The sequence below is a fragment of the Oryza brachyantha genome, chromosome 10 (genome assembly GCF_000231095.2).
Source record: "Oryza brachyantha chromosome 10, ObraRS2, whole genome shotgun sequence".
In the NCBI taxonomy this organism is placed as follows: domain Eukaryota; kingdom Viridiplantae; phylum Streptophyta; class Magnoliopsida; order Poales; family Poaceae; genus Oryza; species Oryza brachyantha.
The window spans coordinates 7,936,698-7,958,867 of NC_023172.2; the positions used below are offsets into that span (position 1 = coordinate 7,936,698).

General features: G+C 39.1%; 1 protein-coding gene across 3 annotated transcripts; it reads right to left on the reverse strand.

The window, feature by feature from the left end:
• Positions 1–8,822: 8,822 nt before the first annotated feature.
• LOC102706437 (probable histidine kinase 5) lies at positions 8,823–21,177 on the reverse strand. Of its 3 annotated transcripts, none has more exons than XM_015843476.2 (14): positions 19,993–21,177; positions 18,025–18,264; positions 16,783–17,187; positions 16,129–16,404; positions 13,612–13,781; positions 13,270–13,482; positions 12,993–13,179; positions 12,826–12,877; positions 12,475–12,704; positions 12,289–12,387; positions 11,311–11,972; positions 10,378–10,881; positions 9,695–10,107; positions 8,823–9,291 (listed from the first exon to the last, which is right to left on the reverse strand). In XM_015843476.2, exons 1-13 carry the CDS (start codon positions 20,245–20,247, stop codon positions 9,840–9,842), a joined length of 3,561 nt encoding a protein of 1,186 aa, XP_015698962.2. In that variant the 5' UTR covers positions 20,248–21,177; the 3' UTR covers positions 8,823–9,291; positions 9,695–9,839. The 3 variants fall into 3 exon arrangements, with proteins under 3 accessions (XP_015698962.2, XP_015698961.2, XP_006664942.3); XM_015843475.2 differs by having other exon boundaries at positions 8,823–9,262; positions 16,783–17,190; XM_006664879.3 differs by having other exon boundaries at positions 16,783–17,190.
• Between the last annotated feature and the right edge of the window lie 993 nt (positions 21,178–22,170).

The following is a 22,170-nucleotide window of genomic DNA, read 5'->3' on the forward strand; positions in this document are numbered from 1 at the left end:
CCATGAGTTTCCGATACATTTGCATAATGTTGGAGTTTATTCATTCATTAGGTGTAATAACCCATTTAATATTATAAGAAAGACATATATTAAATAATTATTACAACCAAAATACAAAAATAATTATAATTTGAGAATATTAATAAATAGTATTAGAACATTCCCTTTCAATTCACACATATTTTTGTGCAAGATAAATTTTATAAAAATTTTATTGTGTGGACCTTTTCTATTAATTAATACAAGTAATTAAATTCATTAGCAAAGCATTTATTTGGGATTTTTCTTGAGTATTATTATTTTTAGTAAATTATCATTTATAATTTGAGACTAATTGGAGTTTGGTTGGTGGTTATTGTTGTTGTTACTCTTGGGATATCTAGTTTTGAAGGGTTATAATTAATTATACAATTTCTAGAATTAATTCTCCAATATTATGAATTTGGTTCTAAGGCTTTTTAGTTTTCTTTTATTTTTCCTATCGACATTGTTCATTGGGGTGAAGGTGCTTGACCGGGTATAGATGGTCAAGGCCCAAGGCCCGATGGACCGACCCACAGCACATCCATTTGGCCTGACCCAAGCACGACATAACATGGCTAGTGTCAAGGCCATGCCTCGGCCGATGACTTGGCATGATGGGCTAGCCAGGTTCAACATAAGGGACCTAAAATAGACTTAATTCAGCTATAAGTCTTAGCCCCAAAAGAGTATGTAAAATAGATTTATTGTAGCCATACAAGACGCAACCCAAAGAAGAGGGAGAAAAAATAGACTTATATAGCCCAAAGAGGTCAGGGATGAATAATAGACTTATTTACTGAATATGCACGATGGGCCATCTGCCTTTAGGTCGGCCCGGTACGGCCCGCATGTTATTGGGTCATGCCTAGGCCATCGGTGCATCCCGTGGGCCGGCACGACCCGACGTGTTGATCAGGCCAATGAATTTTGGCATGGGCCCGATCATGGCTAGGCCATGTCGGGCCCCATCTGACCATCTATATGATTGGGGACCTAGGCCTAACTGAGTTGTCGCTCGTGTGCCGCCGCATGCAATTTCCAAGTCACAGCCTCCGATCGGGATCGCGCCCATGCATTCCCTCGAGCCTTTCGCGTGTATCCCAACGAACCATGCCTTCCGAACGTCCCGTCGTATTGTCGGTAGTGCGTCCCACTGCCGCCGTTGTCATATCGCAATCCCTAGAAGCCGGCCATCTCAGCCCAAGCCCACACCCTAGTGCCCCATATAAATTTCCGACCGACCCAGGCTGGCCGTCGTCACCACCAGCAGCCTATCACCTATGCGCCCCTGAATTTTGCTAACTCCCTTGCATGCTCTTGAAATTTGATTTTGATCTCTTCCATGCCCTTTTGGTCGATTGGCCGTTAGTTGACCGTTTATTTTTTATAAAAATATCAATTTTTCTCTTATGCCTGGAAAGAAAAAAGAGTAGAAATATGCGAAATATAGTATTAAAAGCTATAAAATAGTTGCATGTGAATATTATATTCATTATAGTGTAAGGTATTATTCAGGACAAACTTTTTTATAATAATAAAAAATATGTCATTTTTATTAAAAATTTATGTAATGCATTTTTGTGATAGTAGTACAGTAGATTTAGTACGTGTTGTATAACTTAAAAAAAATGCTAGCCAAAACTCAAATTTGTTAGGGTTACCATTTAAAAATGTTACACATATTTTTAATATATATGTAAAATATTAATGTGTAAATAATATAACTTAAATTTATTATGGCTACCATTTAAAAATCTATTATGGTACCCATATTACTTTCTCGTACATCGAACTTATTGTCATACAACGAAGTACTATATTTTAATGTGTAAATACTTTATTTCGTCATTAATCTTCGTCATTAATCCAAGGACTAAATCGATATTTTTACATTTCTTTAATGGTCAACTCATGATGAACTAATAGGAGGGTACATAAGAGATCAAAACAAATATTTAGGAGTATATAGGAAAGTGACCAAAACGCAAGGGTATATAAGAGATTGGCTAGATTTTTAGGGACACAGAAGGAATTTTCTCAAAAAGAACGAAAAGGTGGCACTCTGGAGTTCTATAAGGTAGATATTTGTGCAGTGATCGTCAAGAAAAACGTGATGTTGGTCTATCACTGGGAAATTGAGTCAGTAATTAGGTAAGATCAACTACAAAACTTATTCTAATCAGAGCCAAGTAAATCGAGTTTCTCTGATTTACAATTTTCTTATTTTCCATTTAGTTGAAACCTGAATTCTATAATTCTCATGTAAACAGTTAAAAACCTGAAACAGTTGCAACATGCAAATTCATGCAACATATTACTAGAAGGTGGTAGAACCATGCAGTTGTAGATCCCAACGTTGCATGATCTGTTTTTTCTCTGTTTGCTGGATGTTATGCTAAATATTGCCTTGACATATGTATTATAGACATTGCCCTGACATATATAGCCATATAATAACTTGACATATATAGGCATATAGTGTCAGATTTGCAGCTATATAGTGTCAGATTTGCATCTAAGGCAGCCTTTAGATTGCAAATAAATTTGCAAGAGATGTCACGTCACACGTTTGACCAGATATCGGAAGCGGTTTTCGGACATAAATGCAAAAATAAATTACAGATTCCGCTTAGAAACTGCGAGACGAATTTTTTTAGCCTAATTAATCCGTCATTAGCACATGTTGGTTACTGTAGCACTTATGGCTAATCATGGTCTAATTAGACTCAAAATATTCGTCTCACGATTTCTCACGTAACTGTGTAATTAGTTTTTTGTTCCATCTATATTTAATGCTCTATTTATGTGTCCAAAGATTCGATGTGATGTTTTTTGAAAAAAGTTTTGGAAACTAAACAGGCCCTAAGCATCACCATAGCTTGAGCTATGAATAGATGGTTGAGCTCGTAGCGAAGATGGTTTTGATGGAAAATGCTTCTCAATAATAGAGATTATTTAGTTTTGTTTTATTCAACTATGGTGCTTGGGATTTATACTTGTGAAGTACTGCTCTTGTTTGGTTAGATAACATTGTTGACTTTTTATCATATGTTCGATCATTTGTCTTTTTAAAAAATATGCAAAAAATATTAAGTTATAATTGAATTATATTTAGTAATATATCTAATCATAACAAAATAAATAATAATTATATAAGTCTTTTTAATAAGACAAATGGTCAAACATGTATTAAAAAATCAACGACGTCATCTCTTAAAATATGGAGTGGGTATGATCTTGTTCAAACATGGATTTTAGATCATGAATTTTTAAGCTTTCATGAGAAACTTTGTGAAACATATAAACCGACGCCTCTTAATTGTTTACTTTACAATGCAAAACAGTGTTGTAGCATTATCACGGGCAAGTTACTAGCACCGATAGTTAGTCATGTATTGAGCATTTTTATATGGTTCTAATGTGGGAGATGTTGAGCCAAGTTATCAAGAGCATTAAGACAAGCACTTAACGACCTTGTGTGATGTGTTCCATTATGTTTATTATTGCCTATTTTGTTTTCCTTGGTTCATTTGGTTCTTAATTCGTTCATGATTCTAAAAGTAAGCATTAATTGGTACCACTTACTAAACTTATACCAGTAGTGCTAAAGGACATCATGTAAGCCTAGGAGAACTAATATTTCTTGACCTATTATTTCTCCGAAGAAGGAAACTAAATTCAATTCACTTCTCTTGCAATCGTGGTGGTCTTGTTTTTCTAGTTTCATATTGTACTTGCTGAGTAATATTTACTCACCTTTTTGTTTTATTTGGTTTTTATGTATAGAATTATATGGATATGTATTGGATGGGAATAGAATCCTTCATCTACACCATTTACTGCACACTATTAAGATTATAGCTTGGTTTTGTAATTCTGTTCAATATGATTTGCAGTTTGGAATTATAAATGTTGTTTAAATTCTGTGGTCATGTGTTGTTTTGGACATAGGGTGAAGTAGAACAAGATCACGCATAATGAGGTATCTCATTAATGAATAATAGGTTAAAGCTATTGCAAACTTAAAATGTAGATTAACATGATTTATTAAAGCAACTTTTAGATAATTTTTTTTTTGCAAAGAAACACTTTCTTTAACAAGTTGAGAATAATAATAATAATATTATTGTTGTTGTTGTTGTTGTTAAGTCATTGATTTATTGTTTGTGGATCCACATTCCAAAGATCCTGAATAAGGTAGGTCATGTTCTTTTCATTGGAAGTGGATTTTAAACTCTCGAGAGGAAGTCCCCTTATTTATTGTATGTTATTCAAATAATTATTAAAAAATTAAAAAAATATATAAAGATAAATTAATATAAGATATATTGCTATACAAATTTAAATATGACTTATATAATCCATAACAAAAGGTGGTTTAACATGGCCGGTCCAGTGCTTGTCGCTGTGGGTGTGTCCGTGCTGCTCCTCGTCGTCTTCCTCTCCAAGCTCAAACCTTTCGCCACGAGACCCAAGCTAACCTGCCCCCGGGACCATGTACGCTGCCGGTGATCGGCAGCCTCCACCACTTCGTCGGCGGGCAGAACGTGTGCCGCGCCGACACCCGCCGGAGGATGGAGCGCATCATCGAGCAGGTCATCCAAGAGAGAAAAGAAGAAAACACGGCGGCGGACAACGACGGCGAGCCGGCCGGCGGGGGAGACAAATGCTTCCTCGACGTTCTCCTGAGGCTGCAAAGAGAAGGCAGCTCGCCGATCCCAATCACCAACGAAACCATGGTCGCTCTCTTGTTTGCAAGACGCATAAAACCTATACCACGTATATATTTTGATCAACAATATACTATCTCCATGTTTTTTATACGATTCCATTCACTTTTATGTTCAGGTTTGTCCATTCTTATATTTTAAAAAATTATATAGGTATTAATTATTTTATTATAATTTAATTTACTATTATATGAACTTTAAGTATGACTTATAATTTTGTATATTTGATAAATTTTTTAAATAAAAGAAACGATCAAACTTAGATCTAAAAGTCAACGGCATCGTATAAAAAAATTAGAGTGAGCGGGTATATATTGCTAGCTTATTATATTAATTGGTACTATCAAATTCGGATTTGTGTGATTAATGAAATTTCAGGACATGTTTGCCGGAGGCACCGAGACCGCAGCAACAGCACTAAATTGGGCCATGGCACAGCTAGTTCAGTCACCAAGAGTAATGGCAAAGGCACAAGATGAGGTACAGCAAGCCTTGCAATGAAAAAATACCATCACCGAGGATGATATTATTGGAATGAGCTATCTCAAGATGGTGATCAAAGAGGCCCTGAGGCTTCATTGCCCTGTTCCCCTCTTAGGCCCTCGCAAATGTCGCGAGACATGTCAACTCATGGGCTATACGATATTCCCAAGGACACGATAGTGCTAGTGAACGTGTGGGCAATCTGTAGGAACCCTAAATACTAGGATAAACTGAAGGAGTTTAGGCCGGAGAGATTTGAGAATAACAATATCAACTTCAAAGGAACCGATTTTGAGTCCGGCAGAAGAATATGCACGGGTATAACTCAGGGGCTGGTCAGCATAGAGGTCATCTTGGCTACCCTTCTCTACCATTTTGATTGGAAGCTGCCTACTGGAACGAAGCCTAAGGACGTTGATATGAGTGATGCGCCTAGAATAGTTTCGACTAAACGAACTAGGCTGTTTGTGCACCCTGTTACTCGCATTCCTCCTAACAGTGACTAACAATATAAAGGCATGCACAGTAGGCTTGCAACACGTATGCATCCTATATGTATGTGGTGCTTCAATAAAGTTTTTTTATGCAAAACTACCAAATAAGTGGCTCAACAAATGTCAGGGTGTCTGTTCTACTTTAATCTGCTTAACAACTTGAATGAAATAAACGTATCTGTTATACTTTAATTTTCTTAGCAGCCTGAGTCAAATAAAAGAATCATATGGGCAGAAAAGAAATAGAGTTGGCATAGGGGCTTAATGGGCCGGTTTTAAACCACATGCACCATACTATAGGTGAAATAAAAAAGTCCACCAGACGTCCTAAACTTGTTCGCGAGTTTGTTTTTCGTCCATTACACGTAATACCAGAAATGTGTACTACTAAACTCACATAATCCGTTAAAAAAGATCTTCGGTAATATTAACCCATTTTTAACCGATTTTGCTAACATGGCGTCCGATGGATGTCACATGTTTTTCCTCTCCTCTCTCTTCTTCTAACTTGTCTTCTCTCTCCCTTCCTCAACTCTCCCGCGCCGGCGGGAGCGGGGGCGGGAGGGCGGCAATGGCGGGCGACGACTAGCGCGGGAGGGCGGCAGGCGGCGCGAGCATGCAACAGGGGCGGCCAAGGAGGCGGGGAGCCGAGGGCTCACCAGGATGCTACACGACGCGAGTGGCCGCCACCGTCACCGGCGCTCTGCTGGTCGACCCACACGACGCGGGCGGAGTAGAGCGAGATGTCGTCGCCGTCAGAGCGGATCCAGTAGCCGTAGTGCGTGGGGGAGGCGCGCACGTTGGCGTTGCCCGCAGGGACGCACCGCGAGCAGTCATCGATGGGGTTCCCCGTCATACAACCCCCGCTGCCGCCTCCCAGAAGCCCGGCAACTACTACTACATGGTGGCGTCACGCGGTTCATCCACGACGCCAAGTCGGTGTCCGCCGTGATCCGCTACGCGCCTACGCCGACTCGAACACCCCGTCGACGCCAAACGTGCTGGGGCCACCGGAGCTCCTCGTCTCCAGTGGCCACATCGACGGCAAGCTCCACCGGATGCCGCCTTCCCGCGCCGGCCGTCGCCGCGCGCCCGCGCCGGCTGACGCCCTCCCGCCCCCGTCCCCGCCGGCGCGGGAGAGGAGAGGAAGGGAGAGAGAAGAGGAAGTTAGGAAGAAGAGAGAGGAGAGCACGGGAGATAAGGAGAGATAAAAAAAAATAAAAATTATGACACGTGGGATCCACCGGACATCGCGTCAGCAAAAATCGGTTAAAAAATAGGTTAATATTACTGAGGGATCTGTTTTAAATAGATTCTGTGAGTTTAGGGTACACATTTCTAGTATTAGGGATAAGGGACGAAAAACAAACCAGTGAATAAGTTAGAGATCTCCGGTAGACTTTTTTGCATGGTCGAAACCCCAAGCATTATCGGGCTTTCCGCCTAAAGTTGGTTGGGCCGTGGGGGTAGGCCTGTCAATGGATTTGGATCCAATCCAAATCCACTCCAATTCATTTTTTTACTAGCTAGTCACCAAACCAACCCACCCCAATTATTTTTTATTAGGATCCAATTCAAATCAATCCAACTTTAATTTTAGTTCAACCCGCACCAAACCATTTAGTTAAAATTGATCCAACCCACTCTACTAGAATGGATGCGCTCGTTTGGTAGGTATAAACTCGGACCTAAAATTTTAAAACTCGCGTTCACACTATAAAAATTTATCAAATTTGACTGAAATTTGGTGGGATAATTTATTATGTGTAAGAGCAACTTTGTGCAAATTTTGATCAATTTCTACATGTGGGTCCCATTAGCTACCTAATTAAAGGATCCATTTGTCCTCCACAGGTTAAATCCATTTAAAACCTAAAATCACCTAACCAAATCCAGTCTATACCAATCAATCTCTATAACCCAACCCAATCCAATCCATTTAAAGTAACAATTCATTTACACCCAACCAAAGACAATCCAAATTAAAATCCAACCCATTTAATCCATTTCTATCCAACCCAGTAGCAGACCTACGTGGGGGCCAAATCCTTATGAGAGAAAGTAAGATTACATCACACGTGTGACAAACGAAACCTTGTTTGATAATAGCCAAGGTAAGTATAGCCGGAGTAACAACCAAGCTCGACGAGTGGTAGTTTTGGAGCCATGCTTTTGTTAGCGGGGTGGCCCTAAACGTGACTCGCACGACTTACGGGCCTATTAATTGTTGATCATAACGGCCCACTATAAAAATAGGCAAAATTTGTTACAGGGCATTGAAAAAACACGTAATTAGCCGGTGGACACCATAAGATTACGAATTTGCTATAGGGCACCACAAAAGTATGGTAATTAGCTATAGGGCACTCCGACCAATTTTTTATTATTTTTAGAGTCAAAAATTCAAAAAATGATGAGACTGCCCTCAGCGGCCAACCCGTTATGTCGACTGAGTCCAGTCAAACCAGACCCAGTTGGTCTCGGCGCCGGACCACACCCGAACCCGAGCCTACAGGATGAGTGAGCAGACGGCGACAGTGGCGACCCAGCGGCGATAAAAGCGCATAACGGGTTGGCCACCAAGGATAATCTCGTTATTTTTAGAATTTTTGACTCCAAAAATAATAAAAAATTGGCCGAAGTGCTCTATAGCTAATTACCACACTTTTATGGTGTCATGCAGCAAATTCGTGATCTTAGGGTATCCACCGGCTAATTATGCGATTTTCCGATGCCCTATGGCAATTTTGCCATAAAAATAACCACTCTTGAGATCGATGCCAAGTCTTACTCTCTTTTTCTCCGGATAAATAAAATGATCATCTGGGTTGATGATTAACACACAGAAGTTACTCTTTTTTTTTATTTAACATCTTTGATTTTGAATCCACTTTAGCCTTTCGTCTTATTTAATTTTTTCTTTTGAAAATATATAAAATTACAAGTCATGCTTACACAGTAAAAACTATGTATTTTTTTAATAAGACGAATAATTAATAGTGTATGTAAAAGTCATGGCGTCAAATAAAAATAAGTTAAAAAGAGTATATCACAAAAGGGTGCAATTTTGTTTTTTTTTCTGTTTTGAAATGAAAATGACAAGTTACTCAGCACATCTACTTGGGGAGATCTTGGAATCAGAGTATATATATTTTGGAACAGTGCAGTAACATAATAATAATCAATTACATTTCTACAAGAGAATGTAAATATCTACACTGATCTAAATAACCAGACAAGAGAAAGATGGATATGAACATTCCTATTTACATTCTTCAAGCCACCAGACAAATCCTCCACCTCTCACAACTATCTTGCCATTTCATATGTACACTCAAGAATACATAATAAACAAGAGCATTAGCTTCCTTATAGTATATATTAGCTGTACAACAAGAACGGCTTTAATGTCAGTAATTGCAGTGGAACAGCAGTGAAGGTGGTTGTGTTATGTCAGTACAGTGTATGTCCACCATTGTTTTCCACTGGCTAAAAACGATCAAGGCTTCCCCTCAAGCACATGGCTGAACTCTGGATTTTGAAGTAGATTTTATCATTGTCTGTAGAACAGACAGAAGATAACAATTAACAGATGAAACAAAATTTTGATTGCCAGTGTAGGCTGAACTCAATGGTTCCTAAAAATGTTGGTTTCTGAAAACAAAGCTAAGTATTCCCAGCTGCATTTTACGAGAAGAAAAAGGATCATTGAATCCAATTATTTCCCATGGAAACGAGATAAGTATAGTTACATCCAATATCCAAAAATATTTCTATCATCCATTTTCAGCTGCAAAAAGCTTGTGGGAAATTTGGTGACCTCCCCGGGATCTATCATATATTGCATCGAGAAATTTCACATGAAACATATTACTGACCAAATGAATATTGAAAATAACTCTGTGTATCAACCAGCGAGAAAAAACTGAATAATCACATAGAATGTGTTTAGCTGAAACTTACCATGTGAATCATAAACAGAAGTCCAATCAAACTTCTGATCTCAATTTACTGCATAGCTCCTCTGCTTTGCAGGACTGTTATCTCCAAATGGTTTTTTAGCAGATGCTACATTAGAGAACCTGAACCAATGTGGCCATTACACCTCTTATGACAATGGATCCGTTGCATCGGCCTCTAGGAAATGAGCAACTGCAGAGTAGAGTTGCTGTTCTTCAAATGGTTTTGCCACATACCCATCCATTCCACATTCCATGCATCCTTCAAAAGTTGCTTGAATTACATCCGCTGTCATGGCTAATATAGGTACATGCCAATGGGCCTTATTTCCGTAGAGCTCCGAAGACACTTCACCTCTGTGGATCATATTATTGATTTTACTTTCTACAGCACGGATTAATCTAGTAGCTTCAAACCTGCAAAAAATATATATAGACAGCAATTCAAGTGATCTACTTAGCAGAGGCTGCATAATGTTACTTATGAACAGTTTTAAAATAACACATTTCTATATGAACTCGTTTAAAGACAATATAAGATATAATTCTGCAATAAGAATATGTATTATGTTACTTATTGAATATACTATAACACGATTACACACACAAAGCACGTAACACAAAATAATGACTTTTTAGAAGGCATCATCAATGATTTTCATAATGGGGAAAAATAAAGAAGATTACCCATCCATCTCAGGCATCTGAACATCCATAAAACAAGCATCAAATTTATGAGGCGGCTCAAGCATAGAAATTGCCTCCTTTCCACTGTCCACACAGGTAACTATAGCTCCATATTTCTTCAAAGCACCAGCTGCAACTATGCGATTAACAGCATTGTCGTCCACGACTAAAATGTGTTTTCCTGTCAGTACACTTCGAAGAACCAAAGAATTATCTCTACTCCGTCGGCCTGTAAGTCCAACCCCTAGTGCTTTACTAAGACAAGCAGCAACTGTACTAAGGCGAAGGGGTTTTCTTATGCTATTAGCATACCCTGCCAACCTCAAACAATCAGAATCAGCAGGACTTATTGAACCTGCCAAAAGGAAGAACTTCGGCATTGTTTGCCAAGACTTGAGTGTGCCCTTCAGCCAAAGATCCACAAGGCACCGGAAAAACGCCAAGCCTGAGTCCTTACCCCAAGCTTCTTTGTCAACAAGCACCATGTTCACACTGCTTTTTACACTTGACACACAATAGAACAGAGTCAGTAAACACGAAAAAATAATAGTTCTAAGAATATAAAATATAAGAGCATATTTATGACTTTCATAAGGAAATCCTGTAAAACAATATTTTTCCAACAAATATGATATACAGATGGCAAGAAAAAGAAATAGACAGCCTTATTGAGCATTAAATAAATTAATTTTGCCCTAAGTAATATAAGTTTCTCTCTTTTACTCCTTTGTCCCTTCTGTTAATTAGTTAATTGTCTTTCTCCATTGATGCCGAATGGCACAGAGAAAATCCGAATATCTAACCAACCCAGAAAATTATATTTAATGTCATTCTGTGAAATATTGATGCTTATTAGACCTGAGCCAGCAGCTGGGTTATGGCCATTTATATGTATCACAAAAACCTGAAGCGTGAAACAGACAAAAAACGAACCTCGAATTGCAGGCTTCCAACAAAACAGAAAGTGCTGATTCAGACGTGGCTGCAAGATCACATTGTATCCCAAGTCTCCGAAGATGGTACATGGTAACCTCAGCACGAACATGTCTTCCATCAACAACAAGGGCTCTCATTCCTTGAAAATCCGGCGGAGTAGGTTCAGGACAGTACCTTTTGATATCCCCTGGATCTTTCCTGTTTTCCTTGAAAATGGCAGTAAAAGAAAATGTACTGCTAACTCCTGGTTTACTCACAAACCCTATTTCTCCACCCATCAATTCAACTAGGCGTTTTGTAATACTTAAACCAATTCCAGTTCCACCATAAGTCCGTGACGTGGAACCATCAGCTTGCATGAAAGGTGTAAAAATCCGAGTTTGAGCATCCTTAGTTATTCCTACACCAGTGTCTTCAACAGTTACTAGTAAGTTCACTGAATCTATTGCATCTGATGAATCTTTGAACATCCTGAAATTCTCCAGGGTTTTCCACTTATTTGCTGCTTCAAGCCCACTTAGAGTATTATAAGCCATGGTATTGTTGGAATTATCTGTAACTTCTCTGTTTTCAGGAGAAGTATCATCTAAAACCTCCATTTTCTTCTTCACTTCTTCAACTAAATGCACTTGAATGAAGATATGGCCTTGTTCAGTAAACTGTATTTACAGGGAGCCATTTTAATATTTAGATCTGTGAAAACATTAATGCATAATCGACAAGAATGTTTTTTTTTCTTCTAACCAAAGCAACCGTCGTATTTCTAATTTACATAAGGAAATCCCATGGAGCTTTTTCTTATATAAATATCATAACAATAAGTATTGGACCATAGTTTCTTCAACTGCAGTTATTTGAAACTATCACAGCATATAGATGTAAGCAAATGCTAAAATAAGGAATCTATCATGTTATCCAGAGTACAACAATAAATTGAAAAGGAAACATGGTAACCAGTGTAGATTCAAAACTAACCTTCATAGAATTCCCTACAAGATTTGTAATGATTTGCCGAAACCGCCACGGGTCCCCAATCAGAACATCTGGAACTTGATCAGATACAAGTACAGCCAACTAACCTCGCAAAAACAACATATTTCAGGTCTTAACATCCTGTTGAATGAAAAGCTTAGAGTTCAATGGAGATAGATTATGTCTCACCTCTACACCCTTAGCCCATGATTTCTCAGAAAACAAAGATACCACGTTGTCAAGAATATCACGCACGTCAAATCGCACCGCCTCCAGCTCAATTTTCCCTGATTCTATCTTAGCTAGATCAAGTACTTCATTTATTAAGTTTATCAATGATTTTCCACTCTCTTGAGCTGTAACTACAAAATCCCTTTGAGTTGTATCAAGTTCCGTATCCATGAGCATCTGTAACATACCTGATTCAGGTAGAAACCCACTCTCATAATTCATTACATTAAGAGTTGTCTTCCAGAGATAATACAAAAGCTATCAAATATGATAGTATAGGAATAAATAGAAAACAAAGTAAGGACAAACCTAGTACACCATTCATTGGAGTTCTAATCTCATGGGAAACAGTTGCTAGAAACTGCAAGGTAAACCAAAATCTACTTAGCAGGTAATGAGAAGATGGAAAGCAAGGCAATATCACAGAGGTTAAAGAGAGAGGCAAAATACAAGAGACTGCTAGAGGTGGAAGAAACCTGGGACTTTGCAACATCTGCGGCTTCAGCTCGTCCTTTTAATTCTCTCATTGCTGTATAATTATTTTCCGCCTCTTCAAGAGAGTTCAGAGTAGCATAGATAATATAGCCGACAAGCAAAACAATTATAGCTACTGCTGATGAAATCATAATTGCTGACCATGGCAGTGAAGGCTTATGTTTGAACCTGAGACAAAAATGTGAAATTGGACGTGCTGAGCACATTTTCAAGTACAAAAGTACTGTACGAATCCCATGGGCAATAAAAGTATTGTACCTGCAATGCATTTCATGTTTGCGTGTCGGGTCCCCAAAATCGATACTACTAATATGCAGATCACCAGATGCATTAACATCTGAATCATACATTTTAGTAGGAGAAGTATGATTTGTGATGTCATACAGCCTAACAACTATCTTTTGTTTGCTAGCAAGTTGCTCCAGGAGTCTCTCAACCAGAGATGGAACATCAAATGATGCACCAAGATAACTGTCAAGTGTCAACAACAAAACTATGGTCAATTCTCTCAAAGTTCTTTCAAGAGAAAATTCTCTCAAACTTAAAAAAAAATAAATGTAAGGGTGTAGTCCAACTTGACATTTAGGAAACAGATGTTACCCCAGCGTAGCTTCAATACGTTCCTCTGGTGTTGCATTAGGATGAAGATCATATTTATACACAGTGAACGTGAGCACCACACCAAGGTGATTAGATTTAAGAAGTTCGAAAGGTGATGTTAGGGCCCCTTTGCCTGTTGCCCGTGAACGCAATATATTATCGCGGTCTTCCTGAAATCAAGATCATAGTGTCAGGAAATAAATGACAAGTTATTGTTCGATGATTCATGATTGATTGATTGTTTGAGGAACAAACAATAGTATTTGTGCATGGCACTAATCATAGTGCAAAATTTCATATAAATTGTGCATGAAGCATGCATCTCAAAGGGACATGTCTGATAAAAATATTTTACAAATATAAATTTGATCTAGTAATTAAATTTTCCCTTTAATTATATGTGTATTTAAATTTATACAAATGGTAACTAGAGGTTCTCATTCAAGCTCCCCCCGCTCTATGAGGTCAAAAACTAGAAAATAATCAGAAAAGGAAAAGGCTAAAAATTTGCACACTGGCTGGAGAAGCAAGAAGATCTAATGCATTGGTTTGCATTTCATCCTCCAGAACATAAATTTTTAAAATCACACATTGCTACGTAGGCATAGGAATAGACACAGAGTGGATGGCATCAATACAGTGTAGAATAAAGAAGCACCATTCAGGATATAGTTTGACATTATGTATGTCATAGTCCCTGATGTTTACATACTATAAGATTGAGCATATTTTAATACAAAAATAAAAATTGAAATTTCTAGCTACATGTGAGGATGCATCGCTTGATGATTAGAAGATTTTACTACCAATTAACTGACAAGATGGGCTTAAAAGCCAACTGGTGGAGATCTTGGCAGTTTGGCAGCTCTGGTATGTGCAAACTAGATTTAGCAATGGAGTCATGATGAGGCATTGTAGTGAGCCCTGAAACCTCTTATTGGGGTGAAAACCCATGATCTGGCCTTAATTGTTGGAGCCGGCGACAACATCAACCTGATTGAAGTTCCCTGCTTGAAGTCGTCAGATAGGAGATTTGGTACATAGGTGCAAAGGTGGGAAACTTTGATCTAATCTTTAGTTCTTTGCTGATTGAATCTGATAATAACGATGAGCATACCCCTTCCTGGAGGCGTTATAATGAAGACTGAAGCTTCAAGGACCTCTCTTTGCTGTGCAATGTTCTGATCGTTTAATTCCATAGTAGACCCAATGATGGGGGGATGCAGCTACATTTCCTTTTTTTGGATCAGCCTTAGCATTGCCATGTTTTTGTCATGTTCATTTCTTGTTCTTTGGTCTTAGCATTTAGCTAATACTCTCTACATTCCAAACTATAAGACATTCCAGTTTTGTGTCATAAGTCAAACTTGAATAAGTTTGATCAAATTTATAGAAAAATGTAGCAACATTTCCAACACAAAACAAATATACTATAAAAAAATACTCAATGATGGATTTAATAAAACTAATTTGGTGTTGAGGATGATATTTTTTTCTATAAACTTTGGTCAAACTTGAAGAAGCTTGACTTAGGATAAAACCAAAACATCTTATGATTTGAAACGGAGGGAGTAACATTGTAATGGATGTGTGCACCCCTAACTCAAGAAAAGGCCGGGGGTTTACACCTCCCTTATATATAAAAGAACTTAGTATTAAAACTCAAGCAGGTTCTTTAGATTTGTATACATGGTCTGCCAGGGTCCAGAGCTGTTCAGTCTGATGCAAGACCGCTTATCACGCTGAAGAAACTCATATCAGACTACTTCTATAGATTTTGTTGGGTTGTTTGGATTGAGTTGGATCCACCATAACCAGTCAAACCTTGGCTGCTGGTACTTCACTGGCTTTTGTTTGTGACCCTCGTCTCTCATGGAGCTTGGCACTCACTATTGCCTTCCTCACACTACATGCCAACATCTTCCTTCCTATGGCTGCCACTGTGGACGGTCACTATGTGTCTCACTTGTATTCAATAGTGAGTTCATGCTCATCCATGTCACCATCAGGTTCCCAAATGGAGGTCTATAGCTGGAGCATGGAGACCACATAGTCCACTCAAAGATCTGGCAAGTGTTTCAACAGCAACAGTGAACTACATATCCAATGGCATGGACTTTGCTTGTGCAAGCTCATACAGGAGAAAGTTGCCAGAGGTCATGGGGTAAGCCCTAGGAGGTTAAAGGGCCAACACGAACTAGTTATACTACAAGGGTAAGTGTCAGACTACAGTTTGTACTAGTTATACTAGTTACTAGAATAGGGACTCCAGCGATCCAAATAAAAGGAATAGGGAGACAGAATTCTTGCGTGAGTCAGACTTATAATTTGGGATTTCGAATTGCCATGTAAACAGTAAGATATCATGCATTCATCATTTTTTATCGTAAGAAGTCGTCAAATTCTGAATCTCATTTCACAATTAAAAGAACTGAAGGTCTAACCAAAACTTAATAAGTTTATCCTATTCAGAAAAAAAATATATAGCAGAAAGGGCTTGCAAATATAGTAGCTCACCTTCCCAGACATCATGTCGACTGATATAATGTGCTTTACAGTTTCCTGCGAGAAAATAACAGGTGCATACTCATCTTGAACTGGTGAAGGTTCAAGCTTGTCAGGATTGTAGTCATGAACAAGTGATTGATCTTCGGCTTCCATCTTTTTAATCTTCCATCCATGCTTTTGCTCAAACAATTCCCTTTCACTGTGCAGCACCTTCAAAGCATAGGCAACACCACTCATCAATGGCCTTTCAAATGTTGTCCTAGCTGTGAAATCCTCGAATGTTTTCTGTCAAGTGTCAAAGATAACATCATCACATAATCTTGACACAAAGCACAGTATTAGTAGGATAGAAAATAACAGATATTTTCTTTTAAATAACATAAATCTTTATAAAACTGTGCACCCTCTCCTACTTCAGCTATAGTGTTGTTTTTTCCCAGTGACATACAATGATGTGAACAGTTGAACATTTTTCTTTGGATAAATAAATTGCTAATGGGTAATCAGGTTTTATACTCCCTCCAGTCACAAAAACACATCATTTTGAACATCAATAATCTTCAAAATACAACTTTGATGGCTAATTTCTAGCCAAAACACCCATATTAAAAACTTGTTGAATCACCCTTGCAGTTAAGGAAGGTGTTTGCAAAGAAAGCGAACCTGATCAATAGCAGAAGGATTCTTCCCATGGTGAAAAGTTGAGACTAGAATAGCCAATGCGCGCACATGGTTCATGCTCACATTGAACTGATCTTGTAGCATCCTAGCTCTCTCATCACACATATTTTCAAGATTCTCAATTCTTCTAGCAACAACATCAGCATACATGCTTGAAAATATCCAGACAGAACTACAAAGCCCAACTAGCACACCAATAAGAAGCGCTCTCTTCGACCATTTTCGACTTATCTTAGCACTCGGCGTCTGGAGAAGTTTCTCATGCTGACACAGTTCATTTTCTTGCTTCCCTTTTTTGGAAATAGTTATAACTACCAAAGATACAACTATTCCAAAGGAAGCAGACAAACTAAATATCATCCCGTGATTGCAGCTCAACACATTTTTCTGCTGCATATTCAGGCCATTAATTGCAGTACACAAGTCATATAACGTAGCTAAATACATTGAAAACAAAAAATTAGGATCAATAGGACTTTGTAATGCTTAAAGATTAAAATGCAATGAATCATGCCATTGCAGATGAAAGAAAAGGTATTAACAAGACAAACCAAAAACTTTAAAAACAATTGCAGAAGAAAAACTCAATTAACTCAAATTATGCAACATAAAACAATGAACTAGCATTATTTGATACAAGAAGGTTCCATAGAAAGTTAATTCTGAAGAGATGTAAATATAGTTAATTTTTTACTTTAGCTTTATTGAAGCTCAATTTAACATGATCCACAAGGGAATCAACACACTTGAGTTGTTAGCATTTGACAATTGGCAGCGCAAAAGAAGGATGATTCTCTAACTTCTTCAGGAAAAAGTTCGACTGAAGCATGACTTTGAAAAGAATCAAGTTGGGTATAATAGTATGGATAGCCAGTTCCACAGTGCTATGTGGCATTAAGACCTAGTTAAGCCAACTCAGTGGCTTCATACTAATTGCACGATGCCAGGCTAGATGCCAATCTCCATTACATCCAAATAGCACAAAATAATCCAGCCTAACGTATAGATATGCCAAAATAATGCAGTCATCTGAAGCATTTAATGCTCACAAGAGATGAAGGCTCATATCATTCAGGAATCAACCACACTAACAGTCTGTTGTAACATGTAATAGAGCTCAATTCCATTAATGCTCAATATTTCAATTTTACAGTGAAAACAATGCAAGTAATTTGACACTTCACTGAGTTCATTCAGGATAAAGAGGAAACATAAAACACTCACATTCCATGGTGTCGTAGGAGAGCCAATGTCTTGTTGCACAGCATTTTGCAATAAGTTGGTTTCATGACTACTTTTGTCATAATTATCTTCATTCGTGAAACAATCTTGAAGAATCACATCGTCCAACCAGTTTTGATTTCCTCCAGGTAGTTTATTCTTAATACGAGAATTTGAGATATCGAGCATGCTGTTGACTGGATTACCATCATTGATCGTACCAGATTTACATATGCATTCCCTCTATATCATAATTCAAATTGGCAGTTAGAAATGTATAATAATAAGAGTCTAGGACATAATAAATGAAGTATATTATCTTAAAAAATAAAGAACTATGTATTTGTTATCAAAAATAGGAGATTGTGCAAATTACATGATTTTGTAATAGCAGAAATTAACTCTTCAAAGTTCTTATTTCTGCTTGCAGGTAATAAACAAAGATTGCATGCAACTTAATGTGTAAAAGCTTATTTTTCAAAAGTTTGTCCATAGCTGACTTTTGATCGACCACAACAAATAAAGAAGTAAAACAGGACAACTATGTTTCATTCTCCTGCGCTTAGCTTGTATGTCAGGTTTCCATTCGATTGTGAGCTTAGGGAAGCAAAATTATGTGCAATGTGCCTAAGGAAAACCAGCTTGCCCTCTCTTTGCCCCCCAGATTACCTGAACCATCTTGTTTATTACTATAGCTAGCAGTCATTAAAATCAAAAAAATGAATTTATCATATTACAGAGATTGAAATTGAAAGTTGATTATAGGACAGTCATAAGAAGATTCATAAATGGTAGATTCAGTTCAATGATTGGATTAAGGATCCTGTGGGATTATAGCAACATGGCAGTTATCCTAGATTTTCTAGGATAAACAAGAATGCCATACTCTGTAACCAATATGCTATAACAAGCATCCAATAAATTATGTGATTTTAAGGCATCCACATTTCTTTCGCTCTGCTAATTCTCTGCTCTCTAGTATCTGCTCTGCTTGTTTACAGCTTTGCATTTGCTTGTTCTCTGCTGTCTACTCTGCTTTTGACTAAAGGGTCCTAAGTAGTGTCTAAGGACTAGCCCTGACAATAATCTAGTGCTAGCGCCTTCTTAAGCATTGGGCTTATGGCACATCGGAGAAATGAAGAAGCGAGCAGGAGGTGGCTCACGGTGCCACCATACTCCCTCGCTAACAGTTCGACTAGAGAAGGGAAGAGGTTGCAGAAGGGCATTTCAGTCTTATTCATGGGTCAGTTGACATGGACAGCACTAGCATATGTGGGGAATAATTGAAACCAACTGGCATGGAAGGTACATGAGTTTTTTTAATAACAAATAAGGAATTCTAGGAACACTCATATGCATGGAATTCTCTGTACAAATCTCAAATCTTCACGTCCTATATTATCTATGTCTCAACTATCAGTTTGACAACTCACAAACTGCACGTGCTCATTGAACCCCAGGCCAATTTACCCTTTCTATAGTTGTTGACAGCACAAGGAACCAGCAATCCATAATTTCCTTGTAGAACCCAGTAAAATTTTATTTCTTTGCACTATTTTGGTACGTTCTTCGTTCATCCCTACAAGTTACAGCAGCATAAATTTCTAAACTCCAATTAAACAGAATCCAATGTCTCCAAAACTAAGATAATACTGCCAATACATGTACTCATTAACATTTCTCGTTGCTACCGAAACTATCCACTCCACAGAGACATTAATTAGGCATGCAATGCCACAAGATTGGAACATTCTCTTTTACGCAGCTACAATTATAAACTTCCAAACCGCACACTAATCAGTATATGTTCTTCGCACGTGAAACATACGTAAAGTACAGTACAGCTAATCTCGCCTACAAAATCTCCCAATCCACTTTCAATCAATTCCAATGGCACAGTAAACATAAGCATGACTAGCATGATGATCATCAAGCTAGGGGAGAGAACACCCCCAAATGAAATCAAATTACCTCCGGAGAAGACAGGAGAGACGCCAATGCCTGCAGCTTGCCGACGCTGAGGTTGAACTGCGCCGCCACCTCCTCCACCCCGTCACTCGCCGCCGCCGCCTCCCCGCACCCCCACCACCTCCTCCCGCACCCACCGATCGCCCACACCAGCAGCAGGCACCCAAGAAACCCGGCCACCGCCCCCGCGCCGGCGTGCGCCGCCGCCGACCTCCCCCGCCGCCCGCCTTCGCCGCCGCACTCTCCAGCTCTGCTCATCTCGCCGCCGTCCCCCCAAGAAACACGCCGCCACGACACAACCAATCACAACCCAGAGCAACGCCGGGCTCTGGCAAGAACGAGCTCAGCCAACCACGCGGGCTTGGGCTTCCACTTGTCCCATCCGTTGCCTCCTCCTCTTCCTCCTCCGCCGCCGCCGCCGCTGCCGCGGGAGGCCATCAAGAACCTGCCTTTCCCGGTCTCACAGCGGCCACATGAATCCCATCACACGCAAGACGCCAAGAACCAATGAACCAATCCAAGAACGCACAGCAAAGCAATCCCCACAGAAAAAAAAAAAGAGGCCAGGCTCCCCCCTCAACCACGAGACGAGACGACGTCGAAGCAGCAAACAAGCAGGAGGTGAGGTGGGTTTCTTTTGGTTTCTTGCTTGGAATTGGTGTGGAGGAGGGAGGAGTGGGTGGTGAGGAGGGGAGGGGAAAGCGAGGGTGGTGGGCTACTACTGCTCAGCTAGACTCTCTCTGCAGCTGCACACACAAAGAAGAGAGAGAGAGCAGCAGCAGCAGCAGCAGCAAGGGGGGAAGAACAACAACTGGTAAATTGGAAAGAAACAAGAAGAGCTGCTGCTGTGGTGGTGATGGTGTGGTGGTGGTGTTGTTGATTACTCCTGCTACTGACCTAAAGCTGCTGCTGCTACAGTGCTACTACCCCCTCTTGCTTTCTCTTTCCTGCTTTCAAACCACTACTGCCTTCTTCTCTCTCTCTGAGAGGAGCTGGTTTTAGAGAGGGAATTTCTCCTCCTGTGTTGGTGTTAAGAGAGAGAGAGGATTGTGGTGAGAATGTGAGATGGGAGGAATTCTTGGGGTTTTCTCTCTTTGATGTGGAGAAAGTGTTCTTCAAGGTGCATATCATTGTCTCATCATCCTGTGGGTCCTCGAGCCATGGCTTGCTTGACATAGCTTTGAGATTTTTTTTTCTTTTCGTCTCTTCCCCTTGGAATGCCTTTTTTTTCTAAGAAGAAGAGGCCAGGTGTAAAAATTGCCATGGAAATTTATGATTATTAAGCTAGTGGTTCCTAGTTATCTGGTTAGTCCCTTTCACGGCTCAATTATTGTGTCTCGTTGGCGACGGTGACGAGAGAACCAAGTCATACATCAAAGCAACCCCAAAAATAATCATGGCAAAATATATTTTTATCGTTCTAAAATAGGGTCGCTCTTCTAGTTTAAAGTTGAATTATGAAGCTAAAATTATTTTGTTAAGGATGGAATAAATACTTATATTTTTCATACTAAGATTGGCACGAGAAATGATTGTAATTAGTTAAATAAGAAGCATGATCGAGGATCATGAACATATACGATTAGTTAAGATGACAAGGTAAGAAATAAATAAATATTAAAATTAGGATAAATTTAAATTCCAAAAATAGCTATATTTAAAACGGAACAAGTGCGCCACGTGAGAGACGTGCCATATCTAACACGAGCGCATGCACCCACAAACATTTTGGGGTCGTGGTGGGAACAACCGGCCGAGTTGTCGACAACGGCAGGATGCGTGCAACATCGTTTTCTGCCTGTGTGATTGCTTTCATTAATTCCAAACACGTCTGGCTCCTCTCGAGTTGTTGGCAAATCAAGCGATTTTGCCCTCACATTCAGGTAAACAAATTAGCGCGCAACCAACCTGATTGCTACTTAATTTTTTTTTCTTTTTCATAAGCTTAGCTCAACCGTCTTTAAAAATACTGAATTTTTTTGGGCCCTTGCTGCAAGTTGAGGTTCTAGCAATGATAGATTAATTTTCCTTTAGCTCGTTAGGCTTCATGTAGGAAGTGCTATCAATAGCTTATTTGGATAAATCATATCCTTAGTAAGTGCAATTTGTGTTCTGGTACGGTAAGAACGTTGTAGCATTTTGCTAGCTATGATCGTATCTGTTAAGTTTTTGCTTGGGTGG

Excerpts from the sequence above, each read along its gene's own strand:
- LOC102706437 (XM_015843475.2), bottom strand. The coding sequence starts at position 20,247 with ATGAGCAGAGCTGGAGAGTGCGGCGGCGAAGGCGGGCGGCGGGGGAGG. Across the intron at positions 13,782-16,128 it reads TCGACATGATGTCTGGGAAG|GAAGACCGCGATAATATATT; the intron begins GTGAGCTACTAT and ends TCTTGATTTCAG. Across the intron at positions 11,973-12,288 it reads TTGTAGGGAATTCTATGAAG|TTTACTGAACAAGGCCATAT; the intron begins GTTAGTTTTGAA and ends CTGTAAATACAG.